General features: G+C 39.1%; 1 protein-coding gene across 1 annotated transcript in view; it reads left to right on the top strand.

Moving 5' to 3' along the window:
- APP (amyloid beta precursor protein) overlaps positions 1 to 25,851 on the top strand; it is a 256,250-nt gene extending 230,399 nt beyond the window's left edge. The window contains exons 14-17 of the mRNA XM_058835905.1: positions 12 to 65; positions 12,870 to 12,970; positions 17,996 to 18,142; positions 24,621 to 25,851. Coding sequence (XP_058691888.1) covers positions 12 to 65; positions 12,870 to 12,970; positions 17,996 to 18,142; positions 24,621 to 24,722 — 404 coding nt within the window. The 3' untranslated portion in view covers positions 24,723 to 25,851. The remainder of the gene's footprint in view (positions 1 to 11; positions 66 to 12,869; positions 12,971 to 17,995; positions 18,143 to 24,620) is intronic.
- The last annotated feature ends 617 nt before the right edge of the window (positions 25,852 to 26,468 follow it).

The following is a 26,468-nucleotide window of genomic DNA, read 5'->3' as shown; positions in this document are numbered from 1 at the left end:
CACATACCTAGTTGAGCCTGTTGATGCCCGCCCAGCTGCAGACAGAGGACTCACCACACGACCAGGTATATGACTTGCATGGCTTTTACCTAATTTGTATTTTTCCAGCATGCATGTGGTCTGCTGGGGCTGAAATTATTTACCTTTGCTTTGGTGTACCCCTCTCACAAAATTTAATGCTATTCCATGAATGATGGAAGCATGATTCCCTCACAAATCCCTTGTGTGTGTGCTGTCCATATTGAGGGCATTTGGGATGTGTGCTTGCAGCGGGTGTGGGTCCCAGACCCAGAACTGATTTGTATCAAAGATCTCATCCCTTCCAGAAATAATACTTTGGCAGGTGCAGCAGGTGGTAAACTTGGTACCCTGTAGTACAGACACTACTTCTAATTTGGGAAGTTATAATAGAAATGTCAAATCCTTTATTTTAGAGTGAGCAGGGCTAAAAAAGAATTAATGCGTATAGTTTCAGAACTTCAGGGGACATTGATATTTTTTGCTATGGTACTTATGTCCAAATACCTAAAAATGGGTATTATCCCTCTGGATTCCCTGAGGATGCCTGAGGACACAGCTATTCATTCCATTCTAGGACAGAGCAGGGTGATTGTTTCTCCTCTGTAGGTATCTCTGTCTTTGTATGGATTTCAGAACAACAGTAGATCACTAGGCTGAGTCAGGCTGCAAATGTTTGGAAAAGTTAAAATGGGACAAGTCCAGTTTCCAAAAGGAAGAATAATTTCAGCTTTTCATACTAACTTTTTTTTTTCTTTTCTTTTTTTCTTTTGGGGTTGTTTTTCCTCTGTTTTTTGTTCAGAATTATCTGAAACTGTTAAAGCCACAGAAAGGAAACAGCCTTTTACTTCAGAAGAGGCTATTCTCCGACTCTTCAATGTAGTGAGAATGTGGTTTAGGGTCAGGATTATTTCAGTGTCACATCGTAATTGTGTTTTCTTCCTTCAGATTAGATTAAACTGATTGATCTGTATCCTTCTTCCCTTCTTCTTGTCTTCCAAACATCCATTAGACAGCATCATGGATAGCACCTTCCTAGTGTTTTTAGATCTTAACCCACCAATGTTTGCAACTACAGACATTGCTAAAGTGGGAGGTAAAATAAGCTCATATGTTGGGATATGTGTTGTAAGTAGTGTGTTCCTGGTACTGTTTTAGGAATCTGACATATTTACTTGTGTTTCGAATCTTTAATCAGTCCATAAAGAGAGCCTGGAAACAGGTACAGAACTACAATGCCAAAAATCTTGGAATCAGGGAAAATCCCTCCAGTACTGCATTATCTACCTTCTTCCTCAGGAGTAGTAGAAATATCACAGATGAAACATGCATATGGTTTAATCCAAATTTTGTAATGTTAATTCAGTCTGGCAGTTTTCTTACAATATTGAAATCTATTATTATTTACAATTTTAGTTTCAGACATCTTGAAAAATTTCCTGTTATGAGGCTCATACTTATTACTGCAGGTTATACTTCCTCCCTTCTGTTCCTTCACACATAGAGACACACATCTCAGAAATTCTTACTGTCCCTTCTCTAGAGAAAGGATTTTCTCTCACTGCCACTCTCTAGTTTCAGAGTGAAACTGTATGTTTTAGTCAACTGCATTAGAGTGCTTTGTTGGTTGTGGTGATACAAGTAGTACTAAAATCTATAAGCCTAATGACAGTAGTAGGCTCAGTCATGAGTCACCTTGGTGAATGTGTGCGATAGACTACTAAAGATAGGTAAAAAATATTTCAGCATCTGACCATTATGGCTTGAAATTTGGCAGATAGCAGATGCTATAACTTTTCCACTGTGAAAATAGCATGGGATATTTTCTCAGTGTTCTGCTAAAGTGCAAAAGTAGTGCTTAACTTCCCTATGTCTTTAATCATCATTTACAGATTTAGAAAAAAAAATTTCTTACTGATACAGATTCTGTCTATAAATGTCCATGTAGTTTTTCATCATCCTTCAAAAGCAATTTATGTGACAAAATTTAAAGTTAACAGAGAAACTATCCCAATCTGAATATCTTCATGAACAAGGAATAGAGGAAAGCAAAGTGATGCTTATTTAAACTGAAGTACAGAAGGGATTCTGATAGTTTAAAAATGTGTGCTTTAAACCTGCTTTACTTTACTTGCTAATTGCAAATAAATTTCTACTTTAGAGGTTCAGAAAGGAAAAAAAAATGCATTTTGTCCAGTAACTGTCTGTTGTTTCAAAGACAGAGAGTACTTTGGATCTGATTAGTAAAAGAGACTTAATAATCAGGATGACTTTGCAAGAACAAATGGAGCTTTGAAGATTGCAAGAGTATTGAAAGACCCCCAAGCTGTTCACCAGTCTTCACAGAAGTAATTGTGAATGCCAATTTATTTCTATCTTTAGCACACTTTTATAGGGTTCTACAGGGTCTGCAGGCAGAGCAAGTTACTATTGGCTAACACACACAGTTTACATTTTTTCTCTTACACACAGGGATATTGTTTTGCTTTACTCTCTCTTCTGCATGAAGGTTTCAAGGACTTTAGCCCTTAATATCACGACTTATTTCAAAGGCTGGTTTGTGCATACAGGCCTTTACTAATATATAAAATATAGCAGCACAAGAGGATTGGATCAGACTGGTGACAAGGAAGAAGATTGAATCAATTTCTGCAAGTAGAAAAGATGTTGCAAAAATGTATAAGCTTGTTTGTGTGATGTTTAACCCAATCATTATAGTAAAAAATGACTAGCCTTCCTAGAATGGTAAATAATCATATATTGCCCACAGTAAATTTGGTTTCTGATCAGCAGTCAGTTGTCCCAGTCTCTCTCAGTCACCAATAACTGTCCTTTTGGATAGATTTTTACAGATTGGGGCTATTATTGAAGAAAAAAACATAAAAAAATTAGTAGATTTCTCTAGAGTGAAAAAGTATTAATGAAAGACCTGCAGATTAATGCATCCAGATGTTTGTGACTTTTTGTTTTAATTGCCCTGCTTCTTGTTGGTTTCCTGAAAGGTTTGCCCTTTTTGTGGGCCTGACTTTCCAGTTGATACTTCTACTTGCTTGGCTCAAGTGACCTTCTTCTTGAGGGTGAAAATACCGGTGTCATGTCAGCCTGCAACACTCCAAGCCTGAAGAAGTGAAAACAAGTGAATGTTTAGTAGCTGTTTGAAATTCTTGAAGAAAATGAGCTCTGAAAGCACTAAGAGAAACATGCAAACATGTGCCCTTTTTTCTCTTTTCTATTTTATTTACTTCTTGCGCACACAACATTTTTATAATGATCAGTAGGTTTTTCTTAAAGGCAGATCAAGATCATGCAGATCATCTTTGTCACTGTCTTACAAGAGAGATAGTTTGGTCACAGTACAGAATAGTGTCACAGACTCATAGAATACTGGGTTGAAAGGGGACCTCAACGATCATCTGGTTCAACAAGTACTTAGGTGGTAGTAGTATTTGTGATATGTAGGATCTTTTTCCTTCACCACATCATACTCTTTCAAAAAATGAAGTCTGTCAGTCAAGTCAGAGAAAGTAAGGAGTTGTCCAGTCATAGAGTAGAAAAGTTTATGAGTAAGCACCAAATTTAAAGCATTTGTTGAAATTTATGCCAGTTGTCTAAACCCCCACCTCTGTTGTGCTTCACCTTGGCTGTCCACAGTTAAAGCCTGAATTGGAATCTGATCTGCATCAGTCCTAGGGAAAGAATATTGTCTGGATGAACCCCATTTTTTAGTATGGATAAAACTTCTGTGTAATTCATATGGGCATTAGAAAAGGACTCTAGTGCCTTAACTTACTGCCCTTCCCCTTCCTAATTTGCAAATGGACAAACAAAAATAAAAATTATGCCTAAAACCATCTCTTATAATCTCCTTTCTAAAAAGGAAGTAAATGAGATGGTAAAAGGTCAAAGAGAAGAAAAATATCTAGATGTTCTAAGTAGTCATCAGTGAGCTATTTTTTAATACAGCACAAAATTAGAACAGATTTATGACATATTTCTTGCTATTTATAAATTGCTTTATACAGGGAAATGTTAGATGTTGGAAGGCTCCAGTCCAGCCTGAGAGCTTCCATGGGAAGAACTTCAGACAGAAAGAGTACCTCTTACAGTAACCTCACTGTAACAACTTACTCAGTAGCTTTTCCTTCTCTCCTGTGCTCCAGTACTCACTTTTCATGATTTAATTTTTGCCATGGGCAGGGCCACCTTCCACTAGACCAGGTTGCTCCAAGCCATGTCCAAGCTGGTCTTGGAAACTTCCAGGGATGGGGCAGCCACATCTTAATATTTTAAAAACGTTTACAACTCTTTTTTTTCAGCTTATGTGTGAAGGAAAGTGACTGAAAAGTCAGGTAAATGCTGTATCAGCCCCTCTGATGCCATAGTGCCAGCAGACCAGAGGAAGCTGGGGAAGTTCTTACTGCTGTTCCCACTCCAGTCCCTCCTGCAAGAAATCCTTTGGGTTCTACTCTATTAGAGTATCCTTGGCAGCTCTGAACCACCTGACTGAACCACCATGACTCCTTCAGTGCTCAACATGTAAAATAAAGGGGACATGAAAAGAAATCTGTTTTCCCAGGGACCTGCTATTCCTGAGCTGATGCAACAGCAAATAGAAAGGGAATGTGTGTTGATATAAGGGGAGTTTCCTGACCTGATGTTCTCTCTGCTTCCAGAGGGCTTGGATGTGGGATGAGTCTGAATGAATACAGTCAGTCAGAGGGAGTCACAAAACCCTTCTTCTTTGTTATGGTGTAGACACTGTGTATTCAATCCGGTGTTTCCATGTCAACAGGGTATCTGTGCCAAAGCCAGCACTGAAGTTGAAAAAGAAATTTGCCTCATTTAGAGAAACCCTCCTGTCTTTCCTGGGGACCGATGGACAGGGAGGCACTGGCTGGATCCCATTCTTGGGAATGCAGTCCTGTGGTTGATTGACTTAATTTCTTGCAACTGAATTTTGGGTATCTGTTTATTAGTAACTTTTTCTTGGTGTGTGTGTACACATGTACATATCAAGACATATACACATAAAAATACATATAAAAACATCTCTAGATGCTCATGAATGAGCAAGCTCATTTTACTTATATTAATTCAGCAGGTCTGATCTGTGAAAATTGAGTGAAGGTTAGAAAATGTACCATCAGAAGGGACATTGCTTATTATTAGCATATTTTCTGTAATTCAAGGTGATAAACAACAAATGCTCTGTTCTGGGCAGATCATATTTTCATCTGTTGCAGAGTTGCAGTTGTAAGTATACCCTCACAGCTGTAAATACATCACTTACAGGATGCTCATAATTCAGAAGGCAAGGATTTTATGCTATTAAGTATGTTAATTTCTTCCATGTAGTATAGTTTGGACTTGATGTTTTTTTGCGTTATTCCAGTTCTTTGCCAGTTGATCATTTTTGCAAACATTTAACTATTTTGGGGAAATGCTGCACATAAAGCTGTTTCTGAGTCTTTGGCCCTTCTGCTAATAAATCATGACATGTCTATCTTTATTACATTGCATAATAACTGAGGGGTTTCTCTCCTCATGCAGAGGCTCTATAAGTCTAATGGCTGTTCTGCAGAATCATTAACACATATGCTGCAGTCTGTATGAGGTGAGGGCATAGAGCAGCTTAGTTAATTATTTATGATTTTCTTGCTGGTAACTGCTAACATATTTTTTCCTGTCTTTGTGATGCTAGTTCAATACAGTTACTTTAACTGTTTAAAGTCTGCAGCTACTAAATAAAAATCATTAATGAGTTTTTTTCCATTAGATTGTTTTGGTTTGTTTTATAAATGAGATCACTGCTAATTGTGAATGCAATTATAGTGCATATGCACAGCATCTGGATTGACATGCCAGAAAAATTATCAAACCAGATTTTACTTGTTTTGATTATTCATTTCTACACACATGTATTCTGAGAAATAATTATTTTATACTCCGTTCCAGTGAGATTCTTTTGTGAAAAAGATAACAATTTATTGCACTGGTTTTCTGCTTTCTTCAGTTTGAGAGCCCCATGAAGTAAAAGTGAACCAGCATTTCACTGACATCTTAGGAGAGACCAAAAGTTTTAGTTCCATGCAGTCTTAAAAGTACATATCCCTCTGAGATATGTGAGTTATCCTTACAAAAAAGAGTATACAGTCTTCATTTTCCTCTTTATGAGTTTACAATATTCATTCTTCTTTCATTTCAAAATTAAATGACCTGCACAAAGTCACAGAGTCAGATAGAAGTAATAGTTGAACTTCTAGTTAGAGCAGGCAGCTCTCTACCCTAGGGGAGTTGTTCAAAGACTTCATTCCTTCCCTTACACCCTTTTTATCTTTGATGAAGCTTAACCCAGATAAAGCTGTTTTCTACACATGTAGATTACACATGTAGGCTTTGATTCAACAACTCTTTTCTTGTTCTTGACATGACTCAAGCACAGTTCATGGACATGGAGCTGAGTGTTTTCCTGAATGCTGTCAGTACCGCACACTCAAACTGCTACTTTGGTTTTCTCTGTGTAGAGACCACCCAGGTCTAGTTGTTTCAACTGTGCTTCACTTGGATATTTAATTTTTAACTCTAGATGTAACCTGAGACACAGCTAACACTATCTTAGATCTGTGCAAAACGATATCACAAAACTTTTCTAGCCGTGTATGTAACCAGTAGAGGAAGTAAGTAATTGCAAGCAGTATGGTAGATAATGTGCACCTAATTATATTCTTGGTGGGACTCACTGTATCCTCTTTTCTTCAGTCTTCTGAAAGCATAAATATATATTTACAAAAATGCAGAAGCTCATCAATGCTAGTATAAAGTGTTCCCCAAAGCAGCTATTTGGTGTTTCTTTCATATGAGTAGTTTTTCACTCCATATGATTTTTTTCCCTTTAGGGCAAGGAAAAATAAGGGTTTCATACTCTGCATTTTTTGATATTTGGAAATGTATGTGTGCACACATGCATGTGTACACGTGTATATAAAAAAGCAGTTAATATTGCTAATTAAAAGCAATATCAATAAAAAGCCCATCATAGTAATCTCATTTTGTTGAATTTCCTTAGAAACCTTTAAGCCCATGGTTTTTATAACAAAATAGTTCTGTCAGTTTTTCTAAAAACTGTGAGTTAATGTATTTGCCAGCTGAATTGAAGCATTTTTAAATTGAAGTGATTAGGAATGCAGCTCCCTAAAGATGGTGTGTAATTCAGAAGAAAATGCTAGCAATTATCATTATTTGTGAATTTGCAATGAGGCTGTTGCTCGTACTTTTCATCTTGTGTATTAACTTTCATGTTTGGGTTGTGTATTTTAGAATTGGTAGTGAAAAAACATCATTTTGTCCCAGGTCAGGATTGAAGTTCTTGTCAGAGAACTGTTCTTTGTGTGATTGTCTTCAGTGCGAGGATAAAGAGGTCTTAGGAATCCATTGACTGTTTGCATCTCACCCCTGATCAAAGTTTTAGAAAGACCCTGAAGTTTTTCCTTCTTCAGTTACTACCCTTAAAAAGTATATCTTTAATTTTAGCATACAAGTCTAAATGTGTGGTCACCAGGACAGTAAAGTGAATGAACTGGTAATAAAGAGAAACTCTTCAACAAAAAGTCTCTATATCTCTATATGTTATTTTATAACATTATGGAAAGGCATATGTAACCCCATATATATTTTTATCTCATACCAGGTATTTAATTGATTCCAGTGCAATGCCATACTTTGCCTTAGTATATAATCAGTTATTTGCAGAAGACCAGCAGTTTACCCTAGTTTTCCTCACTTGTAAGGGAGGTAGAAAGAAGGAAAAAGTTGCTATCGGGTTTGTTAGGGCAACAGCTAAAAAAAATTATTTCTCTGTTTCTGAATTTTTTGTAGTGCAAGTTGACAAAAACAAGTTTCAGTAAGTCTTAACATCATTAACTTCCTAATATCAGGTCCTACCTTGTGCTCAGATTCCATGGCATTTTTCTGGGGCCTTGGTCACTTGGCTCAAACCAAAAACTTTCTGCATGATCTCAAGGCAAACACCCATGGTTTAACCTGCTACATACTGAAAGTATGGCTTCCATGCACTGTTGGATTGAAATGGGAGGAGGGAAGGGAACCAAATTTTAAAAATACTGCTCTAGGGAAGCCATAGCCTGCATTTTTCCGAAAGCTGAGACTACTGGTGAACTTATCACCCTCTGGTGCCCATTGGTGTGACCTGTTCTGCCCCTGAAATGCTGCTGTAACTCCTGCCTGTGGCGTTTGACTGTTGAACAGAAGCTGAAAAGACCCACAAACTCAGCTGTTGAAGCTTTGCTTTCAGTGAAAGTGGTCAAACCCCCAGAGAAGTGCTCATGTCCATTTTTTGACATCTAGCAGTGGTACAAATAGAATATGAACAGATTTAACCTCTGCCTTATACCCCAGCACATCCATTGAGCAGCTAGCATTTGGTAGGTTCCAGGACTGAAAACTGTATTTTCACTGCTGTGTTTAGTAACCCTGAAGGAACCTTTCCTCTGCATTTGTTCATCTGTATTTTAAACATCCTCATGATTTGTGCCAGTGAGTTCCACAGTCCAGCTTTGCATTGTACTGAATTGTATACAGATGTGCACACACTTTCTTGTGTTACTTTTCAATCTGCTGTATCATAGCCATATTAGTGTCCTGCATTTCTTAGGAGAAGTAATGAATGACCATTTCCTGTAGACTTTCCCTTGTCATTCTCAGTCACATTCTGTTGCGTTTCACTTTCTTTGCCTCCTCCAGTCTGAAGACTCACAGTTTCAGCTCCTTCATGTACAGAAACCATTCCATACCTGTGATCATCTGTCTCTCTCCATTGTATCTTTCTTAGTTCCTCTGCCGTAGTGTGAGGTGAGGTGACCAGAACAAATTGCCAAATTTAAAATGAGGATGCATCATTTATACAGTGGTGTAACAGTGTTTTCTATTTTCTCTATTTTCTCATAATTGCTCCTATAATAATTTCTCTTTGCCTTTTTGACTGATACTGAGCCAAGTGCCCACAGAGTTCCTCACAGTGATTGCAAGGTCTCTGTGGATCAGAACTAAATTAGAGTCTTTATAACTATATATAGTTAGGGCTGTGTGTCCCCACAGGCACCATTTTGCATTATATCAACACTGAATATAATTTCCTTTTTATTGTGCTCTTGGAATTTGTAAGATCCTTCTGCAGTTCTTTGCAACTATTTTTACTTTGACTGTCCTGGTTTTTTTCTTTTCTTTTTCATCAGTAAACTTTGTCTTGTCACTATTCACTCTCTTACCCAGATCACTTCACAAACAGCACAGCACAGGCCCTTATGGGGCCCACTGGTAATGTTCCTCCATCGTGAAAAACAGGTGTGTATTTACACTTCATTTCCTTTCTCTTAGTCAGTTATGGAAAGTAACATAGCACCTTCCCTTCTAATCATTGGCATCTTAGCTTCTACCAGAGCTTTGACCAAGGACCTTCTCAAAAGTTTTTTTAAAATCCAGATTCACTCCAAGCAGAATCACTGTTTCCCATGTGATTCCTAACTCTTCCAGTGACCTCTGAGAGTTTTGGGAGGTAGGACTTCCCTCAACAAAAGACAAGCAGATTCTTCACCGATTTTATATGTGTGTGGATATGTTCTAATCAATATTTATAGCTTCAGTGGATTTGCCAGCTTGTTGGAATGCATGAAATAGAAGCTGTAGCAGCCAAGTTGTGCAGTTCCTCAGGCCTTTGCCTTGGAGGAATTTTTCATACCCTGCTTTTGCCAGGGTATCTACAAGGGGCAGCAAGTGTGGCCATGGACAGAATAGCTGCCTCTTCAGCTGCTGCAGCCGAGGGCAGTGAAACAAGTCCTGGGAAAGCCCTTTCTCCCTAGCTACTGCACTGGTACTCCACTACTGTAATTTTCTCCCTTCCTTTTTAATCCTAAAACCAAAAAGGCAAGAGGAGTTGACAGATCAAGCTTCCTTGCAGGCAGATACATGTTCTCCTTTGTTGCAATCTGCTCTAATCAGAGAGGAGAAAAAAGAACTAACTCTCTGTGAGTGAAATGGAACAAACCTGGATGTTTGAAATAATCCCCAAAGTGCGATTAAACCAAAAGAGGTTAGATGTTGATACCAAAAAAAATATATATTTTATTTAGTTGTAAGAGAGGGAAAGAGAAAGAATATGAAAGGAAAAGAAAGAAAGAAATAGAAATGGGGAGTGGGGGGAGGGAGGACAGCAAGAGTTACAGAGACAGATACTAGAAGGATACCACCCCTCCATGGGTCCCAGCAACGTCTCCTTGTTTTCCTCCATCTGGTCTTCTTGGAGGTGAGGTTTCCCTGCCGAAAAACTATAGAAACCAATGGATTAATATGTGTTTGGGCAGGTTGGAACACACAGGTACCCTCCTGAGGGGGGCTAGTTTGACACTTTTAAGACTGTGGATCTGTTGCATCATGTAGTATCATATGCAGTGCTCTAGTGCAGGGTCTGGAGACCCCTTTGGGGAGGGTCTTTGATGGACCATGACCATGGATGGACCTGGAGACCCCCTCATCTGTGTCCCATGTGAATGTCCCATAGATGTCCCATAGCTTTCCAGGGGTGGGAGGTCCTGCAGCTCCCACATAGTGGAGGATGGGCATTCACTGCCTCAGACCAGAGGCTTTTTTGCCATACACAGGAAACCTCTCCTCCTCCTCCCCTTGGTGTCTGTACAAGCTTGGTAGCAGATAAGCCTGGGGCTATAGCTTCCACCCCTGAAGGTGCTGGGCTTAATCCTCCTGTGAAAGTATTCTTCCCAAACCATACCTGCGAATAGTGTCACTTTGTCTTATCTCAAATCAATTTGCAGTCCAGGGCCTCAGTCAGGAGCAAAGTGGTCTTCCGTGCAGCTTTCGTTAGACAGTTTTGCTAAAAGAGACAACAGTCCTTTGTAAAAATATTTAAGCCATAAACCATAACATTTCAGTCTCCAACATATTTTTCCTCATTTCCCATTGATGCAGGCGTAGGGAGTACTTTGAGATGATGCACAAAAGAGAGTAAATCCTACTCTTAATTTGGGAAACTGGCCATAGCTGCTTCAAGGATAGAAAGTTAAACTTGTTTTCAGGTACCACATGGGCTTTATTTCCTGCAGCTCCATTTCCTCCTGAATTTATTTGACAGAATCAATTTTTTTTTGTTTTCAGACTGCAATTCCTTGAGTACTTTACAGTTCTTGCATTTAAAAATGGTCTCCCATGTATAAATGTCATGCTATATTTGTGTCAGTACTGTGATGTAGCATCAAAAATCAGAAACTTCATAAAGAAATTTGAGGGGTTGAAGTGCTTGATTGCTTAAAAAAAAAAGTAGAATTTATGGGACAGTCAGACTCTTCAAGCAAATAACCATAAATTCTTTATAACATTATGATGATTCTTGTTCTCTCCTTTGCATGGTTTCCTGTGAAAATAAAAATGAGAACCTTAGAGTGGGTTGTCTGTACAGTCCAGAAAAGTTCTTGGGAAGATCTATACTTGCTGGTTCATAATTCAAAAATAAACCACTACCTAATAAAAAAAGAAGTTGCACATTCAAAGGCAATAAAAAAAATAAAATTGATTGACTGCTATTTTAGATTGTGGAGCTCATTGGCATATGGAAGTCTTAAGGAATTACTGTTGAGAGTCCAGAGAGACAGTGGAGCACAGGAACAGTCAGTAGTGTTGAGAATTTTAAAAGAGATTCTTCCTCTTCATCAAAACTTAAGTTCAGCACAAGATTCTAAGAATTAAGCCTTGGAGAGAGCAGTTGGGGGTGAAAAGATGCTGAAATAAATGCAAACAAGGAATATGAACTGGTTTGTTTTTATTATATTCAGTAGAGGGAGGAAATAACATCTCATAAACACCATTCTTCTGCAGTGTTTTTACCTCCAAGAAATACAAATGTTTGGTGCATTGATACTGAGAAGGAAAACAACCAGCTCCATGAATATCCATGTATTCTCTCTAAGCCAGAGCCAGCTCTTCAGGATTCATAGACATATACAAGATTCACTGCTCTGCTGTTGTGAAGTCTGGCTCATTCTCCTAAGGCTATTTTTCCAGGAGGAAATTTTGGCCTTCTCTCCAGCTAGACAAGTGCAGCATCTCCTCTTCACACCCATAAGAGAACAGGACTACAAACTATGTATAATTGTTGCAGGCTGTACTCACTTGTTTTTCTGTATGTTTCCAATTGAGAGAAGTTTCAGCAAGAAGACAAGAAGAATCATTAATTCTGAGCAGTATGAAATCTGAAAACAAATAGAAACTCTGTAAAGTTCACAAACATTTTAGTAGCTTGTGCGTATTTATGGAAAAGGTACAGAGTTGCAGGACGCAAAAAAATAAGATATCTGGAGTTCTCTTACTTACACCATGAGTATTCTGTGTTTTCCTCACAGCAGCCTGAGCTGAGGGAGGAGGAAGATTTTGGCCTAAACAACAAATTTTCTTGACATTACTAAAGACACTGTCAGAGCAAATCTGTATGCAGCCTGTGAGCCAGTTCAGGAGGCCTCTGTTGGTCCCTCACAGTTTAGTTCATGCAGTGTTTCATGCTGGAAGCCTTTGATGCCTGTACCAGTACAGCTTCTGAGGGTTAAGGATCGTTTAACAGAGGAGAAACTTTACTAGCTCGTTCTGTGTCACTTCAGTGGGACTGAAACACCAGATATACCTCACTTTCCTCCCAATTCCCTTTCACATTGCGTCACACCTCCTCTGTGTGAATGGCACTGTAGCCTTCTGCTCTCCAGCAATGGGGTTAAGCAGAATATTCCTGAATCTGAATCCTGACTTTATTGAATTGTCTTTGTGGTACAATCCAGGTTCCGGGTTGACCAATGTTAAGACAGAAGAGATATCTGAGGTGAAGATGGATGCAGAGTTCCGGCATGACTCAGGATATGAAGTTCATCATCAAAAGCTGGTGAGTGATCAAACAGTGCTTTCCACTTGTGTGTTTTGAGACGCTGATTCAATCTTGAACTAGTGAGTCACTTACGGCCATGTTTTTCTTGAGTGATGTGGACGCTGAAAGTGCCAACAAAATGTTACCATGTGAAAAGATTATGACTTTTCTGGTTCTCTCTTCAGTGAGAGTAAACCTGGAACAATGTCTCTAAAAAGGATAGAAAGTCACAGACTTATATAAGAGGAAATTCTGACAGTTCCTGTCCTTGCACTGCCATGTCACTGGATGTCTTTATGTGCTGGCTTTGTATTAATTGATATTTGGTGAGGAGGGAAGAAGCCACTCATGGAAATGATGTTTGTGAGAAGCTGCTAAGAACTTCCTCTGTGCCTGGAAAAAAGCCAATAGCTGGCTAGCTCTGAGAATTGACATCCTATTAAGCCATTTAGAAGCTTGGTCCACCTCTGTGAATTCCACATTTTAAAGACAGGCAAGCCCTGGAGAGCTCTGTCTTGCTTCTGGCCTTGGAAGGTAACTGGGCTCCAGTCAGGCCAGCCCCACTCTGCCATGGCCTGTGCAGCCTGGCGGGGCCAGGCTGGACCCCAGCGGTGGCCAGGCGAGGGACAGGAGGCCATGGGGCCTCAGCTGAAGCTGGGCTGGTTCACAGCTGCTGACATCTTGCTGACACCAAGCCCTGGCCCCGCCATCAGCCGGTGCTGAGCCAGGGTCTGACAGGCCCTGGGAGTGGCTCAGGGTCGGGCCAGGCCCCCTCCATGGCACCCTGCCCCACCTCCAGCAGCTGGAGCAGCTGCCAGGCAGAGGGAGGGGAAGCCATCAGCCCAGAGCTGAAATTGAAGGAAACAGGGGCCAGAGACTAGCCATGCAGCCAGAACGGCCACAACCATTCTGGCTGGGCCCCCTGAGTTCTTGGCACAGCCCCAGCATGGCCTGAAATCCATCACCGTGACTGCTTCAGCCACTTCCTGGCAGAAACCATCATGACCATCTGCAGGCCTGGGTGAGATATTAACTCTTTCACTGCACAGACGAGACCTGCAGACCTCAATCCTCCCCTCAGGTGAGGACATGTAAAAGACAACATGAAGACACCAAGGTCAGCAAAGAAGAAGTCAAGTCCCAGACGGAAGGTGAATGAGGAGATGCCCTAGTATTGAGGCTGAAAGTTCTTTTGGTAAAGCCATGGAGATGGACTGTGATACACTAAAATACCCCCTTTAATTAATGAGAAAATACGGGGGATAGAGTGTTCAAACTGTAGATATGAGCAGGGGTGTGTTGCTAAAGGACACAAACTGATTCACACGAACGCCTCTCAATATCAGAACAGGAAAGAAGAAGCTTTATTCTCTGACTCCAGTATTTATAGATTCTCGACAATGACCAGGGATTGGATAATTAAGTTACCACCTTCCCAAGCACACTGGACATAAAAAACGTCCATCAAAAAAAAGATGTTTCTTAGAAGAAATGTGATAAACAACTTATGTTTATAGAATTTTCATGGGAAAGTAACTAAAACGATGAAAACATTATCAGAAAGCTTTAGTTTTCAGGGTGACAGGGGTATCCATAATGAAGCAGAGTCGATGTTGAAGGAGCTGTGATCCCATGAGAAGCTTGAACAGAGAGAGAAATAAGAGTGATGAAGACCCTTTGCCCCCAGGGAAACAAGAAGAGGAAAACCTCTGTTCCCAGACATAAAGATGATCTCAGAGATAGATGAAGAGAACCTTTGCTTTGAACAGCTCATCCTTAAAACAGTACCCTGTAAGCTGACATGGCCTGTTAACTCAGCTGTGGGAGGGCTGTGAAAATGGGAGGGGTGTCAGGATTGCAGATTTTTTTTCCCAGGCTGCTGCTATTCGTGGAAATTAAAAGCCACAAGAGAACTGTTTGTGGAGAAGTCTCCATGGCATGGTGAGAGAAAACTCTTCTCCCTACAAGAACTGATGAAAGATTATTGTAGAGGTAGTAATTGATTGAAAAATCCCAGGTTTTGTCTCTACGTTGTCTGTTGGGAAAGAAAATACCGGGTAGGGGGATGAAAGGTGAATCTGAACGTTTTATTCTGATTCTTTTTACTCTTTTAGTTCTGTTAATAAAGTTTTCTTTATACCTTTTAAGAATTGAGCCTTCTTTGCCCTCCTCCTAATTCATATCTCACAGCAGGAAATGAGTAAATAGTTTTAGTAAGTGCACTGGCAATTTTAGCCAGTGCTAATCCCACCACATTATTTGGTGTATTGGCCAGGAAACTCAAACTGGCAAACCTAAACCACTATAGCTTATATGGAGAATACTTGTCCCACAGTCCATCTGTCTCATAGTCTCTCTGAATCATACAAGGGATACAGAGGAAAATGCTGAGTTTAAAAAAAAAAAAAAGGACAGAATGACACTCTTTCAGGAATATAGTCCTTTCCCATCAACACAAATGGTAGCATTGTATGCATGGAGCATAACCTTTCACAAGAATGGCTGCTTGGGATAAAAGGAGATTGTCCACTGGCCTTGATTTTAGTTTGTGTTTGGCTGCATCTGTGTGTTTTTGTTCCTTAAGGTATATGAAGTTATTAACAGGGGAAAGGCAGTTAGGAGCAAAATATTGTTCCACATTTGAACTGTGCTTCTTGTGAACATAAAAATGACAACCAAAAGCACTATGGGTAGGAAAAGCATCTACTAAAAGCTTTTTTTGGTCACTTAATAAGCATTGAAGAACCCAGACAGCAATGTTGACTATAGACATGTTCCGTTTCTTGTTTTTAAAGGTATATTTATTATGTTATGAGGTTTCAGTTCCATAGCTTTCAATATTCTGGTATTAAACTTGAAAGCTTCTTTTCCTTAATAAATTCTCAAAGCTAAGTAGTGCTGAAAATCAAAATTAACATGGGATTCAAATTTGCATTTGAACTAGACAATCACTCTGTGAAACGATATTCTGCAATCTCTTCAATGCCAAGAACTGGGAATTTCCAATTTGATGAGTTAATCCAAAATGCATTGGCAATAATTTGGGAAAGTCTGACGTGCTTAGCTCAAATGGGTTAAACATGCCGATGGGGCAAAACTGTGCAGGGTGCAGAAGGGAAGAAATTTGCAGGATCGTGTGCTAGACACAGTAGTTACAGGTTGTCATAGTTTTCAGCAGCACCCTTTAGTGTGTAAGTGGTTTGATACCATCTCAAGGAATTAGGTGCTTGAAACTCCCCATACCATGGTGGCTGATGGGGGGAGGGCATTGCAGTCCATGCACACAGTAATCTGTGTCATGCTTAAAATGGGACCCTTCCAGCTTCTCACAGCCATTTTTTGCCATGCTTTTTACTGATAGGTACAACCACTATTTAAAAATTAGTGAGCTGTCTTCTACGTTCTCTTTTCAATTGAGAGTGAGCAGGGATTCTGGTATTGCTGAGCAAGTACTGGACTGATGCGTACAAGGCCTTGCTTCCCTGCCATGCACCATGTCCTATCCAGTGTCCCTTTCCATTAAGCATTAATTCAAAAGCAGGAAGCAGAAAACACTTTGATCTGTGCTTCCATTCTGTGCTATGATAAAATTTCCTGCAGCAGTCTCCTAAGGATATTGCTTTGAATTCAGCTGCACATTGTATTTTACATGCAGACCTCTGAATCGGGTTGAAATTGCATTTATTTTCTCCTTTATGGAGGTTCATGTTTGAACTATACATTAAGTTGATTTTCATGTCTCAGGGTGCTTAAGGCTGTCCTTTCTTGCACATACATATTAACTGGGGCATTTCACAGTGCTCTTAAAATTGTATAGTCACTGAATTTCAGTCCTAGGCAGGTAAAATTCGTGGAAGAAATTACTGCTTTGCACTGGCTTATGCCAACACTATCCATTGTCTGTACTTTAAATATTTATACTGCATGCTTTAATACCTTTCTGAGGAAGGTTGTGTTTATTAAAGAGTGCAAATGTTATACAGCTCAGAATTATAATTCTCAGCTGGTTTCTTGCTTCTCTCTGCATTTTTGTTAAATACTTGTCAAAGTATTTAGTCTTCCAGCATGAGGTTGCCGTACAATTCTGTGAATGCAATTTATTCTCCAATCCTTTTTGCCCATTTTGGTTTAAAATAATAACAGTAACAACAACAATAATAATAATATTAATAATAAAAATTAAAATAGCCTGCTATTGGCATGCAGACAGAAGGATTGTAATATATATGCTCAGATGTGAAATAATCCTATGTATTCTTTGAATACGGAACATGTCAATGAAAACAATCACCATTCTTCATACTTGCTCCTGCTTATAAAAGCCAGTCTTACTATATGCATAGTAAAGCATTTTGCTGTCCTCTGTTTTGCCTTATCCCTGTATAAAATTCAAGTGGATTTTCTCTGTTTTTCAGACAGCTGTTACCTCCTAGGTCTCACAGAAGTACATCATGCAGATACAGCTTATTCTCTTTACCCTACAAAATCTTGGTGGTCACTTAAATCAGTGATTGCTTTTGTTGGCTCATCTCCTTTGGTATGAGGATTTTCTCCCAGCTGGTTGTGTGAAAGTTTCACTGTAGTCCTACAGGTCCTTCACTACTCTTTTATGAAAAGAATGCATTGTGGTTCAAACGGGCCACACAGATGTAAATTTATGACCACACTCATGATTAACATTCTGAAAACAAAGGGTTACTCCTGGGTTACTCCACTCAATCACTGGTGCAATTAGCTTTTCTCTCTTACTCAATGAAAAAAGGGAGCTACTATCTGAGACCTGTGTGAAGCTGAACATGGAGCTGAGTCCCCATTTAGCACAGCACTGCTACACCACAGGCCAGGTGTATGTCCCAGATTGCTCCTCTCCAGCTTTCAGAGCTTTGTGGCACAGTGATCCAGGATTGAATAATTATGAAGACATGCAGTGCCATTCAATTACAGATGTTTCAATAGTCTTCATATTGCTGTGGCAGCAGGCCGGGTTAGTCAAATGTTCAGTAAGCTTTTTATTAACCATCTTCCTTTATTTTTCTTTTGTAGGTGTTCTTTGCTGAAGATGTAGGTTCAAATAAAGGTGCCATCATTGGACTAATGGTGGGAGGTGTTGTCATAGCAACAGTGATTGTCATTACTTTGGTGATGCTGAAGAAGAAGCAGTATACATCTATTCATCATGGAGTTGTGGAGGTAAGAAAAGACTTCCAAGCATAACTGGTGCAGCACAGTCAACACACTGCTTTATAAATAATAATCTATGAAGGAAGAAACTGTGGTTTTGGCTATGTGTGCATAGTTACATCCAGCAGCATGGAATCGATTTGCTTTATTTAGTAAATGCAAACACAATGTAAACCATGTTAAAGTGGGTGTAAAACCACAAAACTTTCTTCTGCAACTATTCCAGACCAGTCATTTCATAAAGTGACAGTCTATTTTGTAAGAAATTTGACAGTAACCAATGAGAAGATACTGCACAAGAGGAAAAATCTGGTTTTACCATTGGGAGTTCACACACCAATTTCTTTATTTAGCTTTAATGTTTGAGATTGGCCCTCCTGTAGCTTGTGTTGTGCACTGCAAGGATTTTCCCTAGGCAGGTATCTTATTGCTCTCTGTTCTCTAAACAAGATTTTTTGTTGCCACGAGCAGCTTTGGATTTATGGCTAATCTGTGATGCGGAATTTTGGTCTCTTCAGGGCTGAGCTCTTTTTGGGAGTCTCGCTTGTCTTAGTTCTGTGTCAGGAAGAATATTCCAAAGGCTTGTTAGGCTCTTGTTTCTTGTGTTTATTGATATATTATCAAAAGACTTGGCAGGCCTTCCCAGACTTTCTGCTCAAGTTCAACTCATTATCGACTGGCTCAAATTGGCTTGAATGGCGCAAAATAGCTCTGAAATGTGCAGCTCTTTTATCTTTATACTCATTTTCATCCAATTAACAATAGACACATGTATTGTTTTTATATATTAACCAATAAATTTTCTATATCTACTTGCATAACTAAAACTGCAACTAACTTCTAACTAATCACCCCTTGTGCTCCTAAAAACTGCAGAATTATGGACAAGAGAGGAAAGAAGGAAGAAGGGTTAAGAACCACACCCTTTTTCTTTCAACTTTACTTTATTTACAAAACACTTTAAAATTTATATTTTTTACTTCAGTGATATATTATACTCTATACTATTTTCTATCTTTTTTTTTTTTTTTTTAATAAATCCTGGTTTACCCAGGGATATTTGGAAGCTTTTCCATCAGTGAGAGACAAAATTAATGCTTTTTGTTTGGAGGATAGGACAAACAGAGAAATGTTCCTCTGTTTTGGGATTCCTACAATCTGAAACTCAAACTTTAGAGAAACCAATAGTATATAAGGCTTATATAGGGTTTTCAAGAAAAATCCTTGTCTCTTCTCAGTCTGCCAAGGAAGTTTGTGGTCAATTTACAATAATTTAAAATATTATATCTATTTCATGGCTTCAAGATAAAATCTCTGTAAGTAGAAAAACTTCATTATGAGAACTGGAAGGGATTAATGTAATTCTTTTTCTTCCTATTTAGTTTGCTGTGTGATGTCTGCTTTGCAGATAGTACTTGTATTAGTAAGCACTTGAGACACTTGTATATTTTTTCCTTTTAGAATTGATATTTTACATTTTTGATTGAAATTGAAATATTGATCAAGCCCATAGTTTATGTTGGCTTCATCTTGAGTCAAATGAACCTTGCTTTGGTCTTTCTGGAGACACATGTGCTTCATGATGCATTTATTCCACTGTCTGGGATCATGAAGGGTCTTAAGAATTATTTGTGTAAGCCTTTGTCTTGTGAATCCTTGTGTCCACAATGGTTATCCATGTGGTTTGAAACCTTCCAAAGAGACATGGTCAGAAGATCACCAACAGCATGGGGTGATTTGCACAAGTAGAAATCTGTCCAGAATTTTGGACCAAGAGGCAGAAAACAGCAAACAGGAATCCCAGCTTCAGCTTTTGATGTGATAGCTTTCAGCCCATTTTCAGAAAACTGAAGATTTTAGTATTATTCCACCAAGCTGGTATCTGCTGCCAACAGTTGTGCCACCAGAAATTCTCCTTTGGGTGAATTTAGTGAGAATGGAAAAAGCAGGAACCTTGCTAGGCCAAACCCTAAATCAGACATTGAGTGTAGACATACCATTATTGCAGTGAGAGAGAGACAATCTGGCTTCTCAACCTTAAAATTCCAGGTGGGTTTTGCTTGATAGAATGACATGACAAAGGCCATCCTGGACTTCTACAAGCTTTCTTTGGTAACAGTGAATTTGGAACTGTTGGCCTAGAAATAACATGAACAAGCTGATTAAGTCATTAATGCCAAAATGACATCATCACTTAATAAATATTAAGTGATTTTTATCTGTAAAAAATTTTACAGATAGAACTATAAAGCTTTAGCATGCAAATGTACGAAGAATATTGGTGGATTTATAGTATCACACTGCACATTGTGTCACCTTATGGATTTGCTAGCACTGGCAGCCAGGATTCCTCCTGCCTGACTTGCTCAGTGGTCCTCACAGACTGCACAGCCTCACTGTCCCATCTTCTCGCCTACAAGAAAGGCATAACATCTCTTTTTGTCCTAACTTGGTAAAAATTTTGTAGCACTTGTATGGGGGACAAAAAAAAACCCTTTTGAATTGATGTTTAATAATAAAATGTCTTCAAAATTAAGCTGTTACAATCTAAAGAGAATCAATTTATTTAGCTACTGCCCACCTCTCCTATACTGTGCACAGAAAGCATGGAAGAGCAAAATCACTTGATGTAAAAATAACTGTACATCAGCTCTAGCTTGGCTGAGTGTATTTTAACTTATTTGCCACCTCACTGTTGTATGTCACAAGTTACTGTGTCAATTTAACTCAGTGGTAATGGAAGATTACAAAACAGGTCTTGTTCGACCTGTGTTCTTCTCTTCCAAAAAGTTACCTCTGTTGTACACTCTCATTTCACTATGATTTTTTTATCAAAATAAGTTATTAAAAATCCTGTTAGCCTTTTTTTAAGCTCAGAGAATAGATATACTTGCCCTATTTAGAAGTGTCATTTTTTCCCTACTCTGAGAATAAAAATGTTCCAAAGCTGTTCAGCCTCCCCAGAAAAAAACCTTTCATAGTAAAGTAAAGAAATTACTGAGATTGAAAATTACTTACTACATGTGCACAGAGGGGCTCCAGCAAATGTTTTGAAGGTTTTTTTTGCAGGTGCACCCGCCCCAGCTGTCTGCAGGAGATTATTTTCTCCATGAAAGCAGGTGGCGAAACAGAGATTCTCACGTCTGCTGTGCACTGGGCAACCACTGACTGTCTCAGCTTCTTCTCTTTGAGGATGTCCTGTTCAAAGCTCATTTGCTTGCTGACAGAAGCAGGACCTCCAGCAGTGACAACAGGAGGGCTTTGCAGAATGGAGCAGAGATGACACTGAAAATGCTGAAGGGGATAGGTGGACAAACAGTCTCACAAGAGGTTATCTACCTGACTGAGGTGTTTTTTCAAGAGACATCATGTCATAGAAAAGAGAAGTGTTGAACCAGAGCACCTATGCCTTTTACATGCTGTGTTCAGCTTCTGCCACCTCCATAATGGGTGCTAAAAGCTTTTTTAAATGGTGAGGGGCTTTGGGAATTTACTGACAAGGAGATAACTGGGTTCAAAACATGTCATTTGGCAGAGTGGTACCTAGGGCAGAGGTTGTAAGGAATGTGAAGAGTTTGGTAGCATCAGATTGTGTAAAAGAGAATAGAAGACATTCAGGATGGGTGATAGCACATGTAGGTTGATGGTTAAATGGATTACCCTGCAGCAGAGAGCTACAGGAAGGAGATGAGGTACCAGCACTAGTTATTTTAAAAGCTGAAGGAGAAATTAAAAAAATAATTGACTAAGATGGCAAGTTGGAGCTTCACTAAATCCCTTTTATCTATAAATGCCATATTTCAGAGTTTATTTCCAATTTCATTGGAAACTGGTTTTATCAAAACAAAATTTTTTAATACCATAATTGTGCAAAGGCATTAAAAATTCAGTCTTTTTTAATTATCCTTTTTTTTTTTTTTTCTCTAATCTCTTTTTCCTCCTTGATTTTCTTCCAAGTGTCTCGTCAGTTCTTTGGTCTCTTCTGCCTTGCAGTTTTCTTGACTTGTTTTTAATTTATGGTTGTCTCTCACTCCATTTCTTTCTCACAAGCAGGTTATGCTGTGTACTTACCACATTTTCTAGTCATGAATAACAAAAGCTGAGTGAAAGACTTAGACTAAAATGAGTGACAGAGTTCAATACAGTATTGTTTGGAGCTTAAAGACAGAAGTCCAGGACATGTTTTGGCATCCCCCTCTGTTGCATCCCAGCCTGGTGGGGGAGCCTCCTAGTAACAAAAATGCTCTTGGGCAGGTATTGGTACATATGGAACACTGGTCTGTAAATGCCAGAGCTTCATATTGAGTTTTAATTTTATGCTAAAAGAGAATCTGTTAGTAAGATTAGTGGGAATTGTGAGACTCTCACTTCATGATATGAAGATGCTCTGGATGTCTGAGATAGTGGTGATATAGTGTAGAAGAACCAGGGCTGACTGCAAGAAATAGGTGTTTAATTTAAAAAGAAAGACAAAGAAACCCTGTGAATGGCAGTATTAGAAGTCCAAGTTACATTGCAGAATTTGAAACACGAGGAGCAGTCAGCACAGCCCAGTGATCCTTTCTGGCATCCTGTTCCTTGCCCATAGGAGTCAAGGGATGCTGAAAATCTCAGGGCTCCCAGCTGTGAAGAATTTCACAATAGCTTGTGAATGATACATATATAGAGAGAAATATATAACCTTTAAGTTGGATATTTCACAAAAATATCTAATTATTGTGTAAGAAAAACATATCTGATGGGAGATACAGTGTTGATTTAAAATGCATTTTGAGAGTCAGGACATAAAAAAGGATGCAAAAATAAATCAGATTTGGGGTTAGCAGTTAACCTGAGTAATCGAATGCATGTACCACACAGAGAACCATTTCTTAAATAGCAAATAAAAGAGCATATAAAATAGATATGGCTCTGAGAGGAGCCATTCTGTGGTGGAACTGTAGGAAAGGTGGTCAGCAGTGTGTTGTAACCTGCAGCAATGAAAGAACAGCTGCAAAAATAAGCTCAACAGCCTGTGTTAGTCCCAAGCATGGGAAGAAGATACCTTCAGTCTTTCTCCAGGGTATCAGGGAACAACTTACCAACATCTTCTCATTAGGCTGAGATATTTCCAGTATTTCAGAGTAGATTTAAAATTGGTGTCAGACATCAATACTTCTCCTTTGCCTTTTTATTTAAAGGTTAGATAGAGTAAGTTCTGGTTTCTTGAGAGAATACGCTTTCCTTTATCTTAATGGCTAGTTTGATGCTGAAGGTGACTTGCTGTATTTCCAAGAGGTCACACTACTTAGAGGAATCCACAGGAAAATGTTTTAACATTTAACAGCAGAGTTTTAGGCACCTTCCTGATTTTAGACACTGTAAAATTCACTTCTTACTGTTGATTTTAGGAGCTGTCAAACACTGGAGACATCAGGTAGCAAATGAAATAACTGACAAGCAGACAGTTTTCATAGGTGCTTAGCAAGATATCCAGGATTTGGTAGGTTTTGAAAACACGACTACTGAGCTCATACAGCAGAGGTAAAATACGTAATTAAGATTTAGAGGCAGTTCTCATCCACTCTAATTTGATGGAGTTCTATATTATTGTAAAATTCAGTGAAGGAAGAAAAGAGAGAAACAGGTATTCAACAGCAAAGTCAAAACTGAAGTTTGTGCCTGTCTTCTAAGTAATCAAGAAAGGTCAATTTTTGTTAAGTGTAAATACTTAAACCAGTGCAGACATGTCAAGTTTTTTGTTACTAAACTAAACCAAACTCAGCCTTGGAGGCAGAGGAATTCTGTGTCCCTGAGTGAATGGGATTTTTTGCTCACCTTGTGCCTGTCTGCTCTGGCATTTCCTTGCTACCCTCATTTTATCTTTTCCAATTTTTTTTTTGTTTTGAAACCACCACACCTGTGACAGATTTGTGAGCACAATGCAGGCAGAAGACAGACTCAAGCCACTGCCTTCATGTTTTTAATGAGCTTTTTCTTTTCTTTTGAGACCAAATTGATCCTAAGTATAGATATTGAGATATAGATAGATAGATAGATAGATAGATAGATAGATAGATAGATAGATAGATAGATAGATAGATAGATAGATAGAGAGAAAGAGAGAGAGAGATAGATAGATAGATAGATAGATAGATAGATAGATAGATAGATAGATAAATAGATAGATAGATAGATGAGAAGAAATCTCTTAATGAGGGACTAGCAGAGAGAGACAAACGCCATCATCCTTTTTTGTTTGGAGAGTTGCTTTGCAAGCCAGACAACAAATTCCAAAGCTGGTACTGCTGGCTTTGGTTAGCTGGTTTTGAAGTCGTGGAGTTGTTCTTGGTGCATTATCATCTTCTGTTCAAGAAGTGAGCCAGAGGATGCTTTCCTCCCAAACACACAGGGTACAAAGTACATTGGATGGCTGTAAAGTGGGGAAATATGGGGTATGCTGTGAATTAAGCAGGAATGTGACCCCAGTTGTCCCCTCTCCTGACAGGTGGATGCTGCAGTGACACCAGAGGAGCGCCACCTTTCCAAGATGCAGCAAAATGGCTATGAAAATCCCACATACAAGTTCTTTGAACAGATGCAGAACTAGGACATCATAGCAGCCTCATGAGTTGGACAGAAGAAAAATTGCTTCACTGCCCATTGGTGTTCAGTTATAGAGTAATGTGGAAAGAAAGAAAAACACTCTGCTTTATTATTTACTCATTCTCGCCTTTTGACAGCTGTGCTGTAACACAAGTAGATGCCTGAACTTGAATTAATAAAATCAGTAATGTATTTTCTCTCTTTCTCTTTACATTTCATTATTAATGAATGTTTTTTGTGTACTGTAAAGAGGTTAGCTGTATTTAACTAGTGCATGGATAGATTCTCTTTCCCAATTATTTATCATGTAGCTTCCTTAGCCAGTTGTATATTATTATTGTGATTTGTGACAAAAATTAAGTCCTAGTTGAAACATGCTTTAAGAATTGATGGGGGATGCTTTCTGTGTCTGTGGGGTTTAGCTGCTTCTCTTTGCTGAGCATTTCTTTCTGATCACTATGCATTTTAAAGTAAACCAACATTTTTAAAAAGTATTTCAGATGAGTTATTGAAATTCTTTTCCTCTGCAGCTGCATTTTATTGTACGGATTGTTGCTCCTGCTGTATTAGTGATGTAGAAATCATGAGCATACACATTTGTTTCTTTGTGCCTGTTTTATGTGCACACTTTAGGCATTGAAACGTAAACTTTATTTTCTTTTCCATGTATCTTTTTGATCTTAAAAGAAAATTATTAAAAAGAGTCCCTGTTAATTGTGAGCACTTCTGGGGAAAAAGTGCCTGCTGGCCAAAAATTAATGGGTGTCCTCTGCAGGATGATTGTACAGAGTCATTGCTTATGAATTGATAGCTTTCTACACTGTGTTACATAAATAAATTAAGAAAAGAATGTGTGGGAGTTTTCTTTGGAGGCAGAAGACAAAGAGTTCAGAAAGCCATTTAAACAGGATACATAGGTGTTCACACTTGAGAGAGAGGTGGGATCCTACAGAGACTGTGGCACTGACAGTTGGACCAGAGCAAAAGGAAGGCAGCAGAGAGACAGGGTGGGAAGTGGGAAGTGCCATCTTTGGCACAGCTACCCCTCTAAGATGTCTTTTTCTTTTTTCCTATTCTTTTACTTTCAGTTTGTATAACAGTGTTTTAATGTAAATAAATACATTTGTGGAGGAGCCCTGTTGTAGTAGTGCGTTTCTGTGCCAACCAGCCGTCCTTGTGCAGAGGAGCATGATGTGGATGACTAACCCACCTCTCACTTTCCTGGTCATCCCCTGGAGTGATTTACAAGCAAGCTCTTCCCTCTCCTCCCTGCACCTCTGCTGGCTTTCTGGCAAGATCCATGCCTTGCAATGTGCTATATTGGTGAAGGCAAGGAGGAGCCTCGCAGGCTGCATCCAACCTGGTTCTGCTGCCTCACAGTGGGTGCCCAGGAAGAGTAGGACAGCAGCACTAGGAATTTTTTCTGCAGGAAGAAGGCAAAGCCATTGGTGAGCTCTGATACATAACCCCCAGCCCAGCATGTTCTCTCCATTGCCTGAGAGCTTCCTTCAGCTCCTGGCCATCCAGGAACACTTCTATGGCACAGGGAGAGCACAGTTAACTCACCACGGGGCTCACCTGCCAAGAGAGATGAGACTACAAGTGGAACCTGGGGATCTTTAAGATGGCTTTTGTACCCAGCCCAAAGTAGGGACTCCTCTGTTTGAACTTGGAAGTGGGTTCTGGAATAAAACTGGAGGGGTGTTTGTGAAAAGTAAAGTGAATTACTGTTTCTCTACAGTGAATGGGT

Source organism: Poecile atricapillus, chromosome 1 (genome assembly GCF_030490865.1).
Source record: "Poecile atricapillus isolate bPoeAtr1 chromosome 1, bPoeAtr1.hap1, whole genome shotgun sequence".
NCBI lineage: Eukaryota > Metazoa > Chordata > Aves > Passeriformes > Paridae > Poecile > Poecile atricapillus.
Note: the sequence above shows the minus strand (reverse complement) of the source record. Positions and strands in the feature narration are given on the sequence as shown.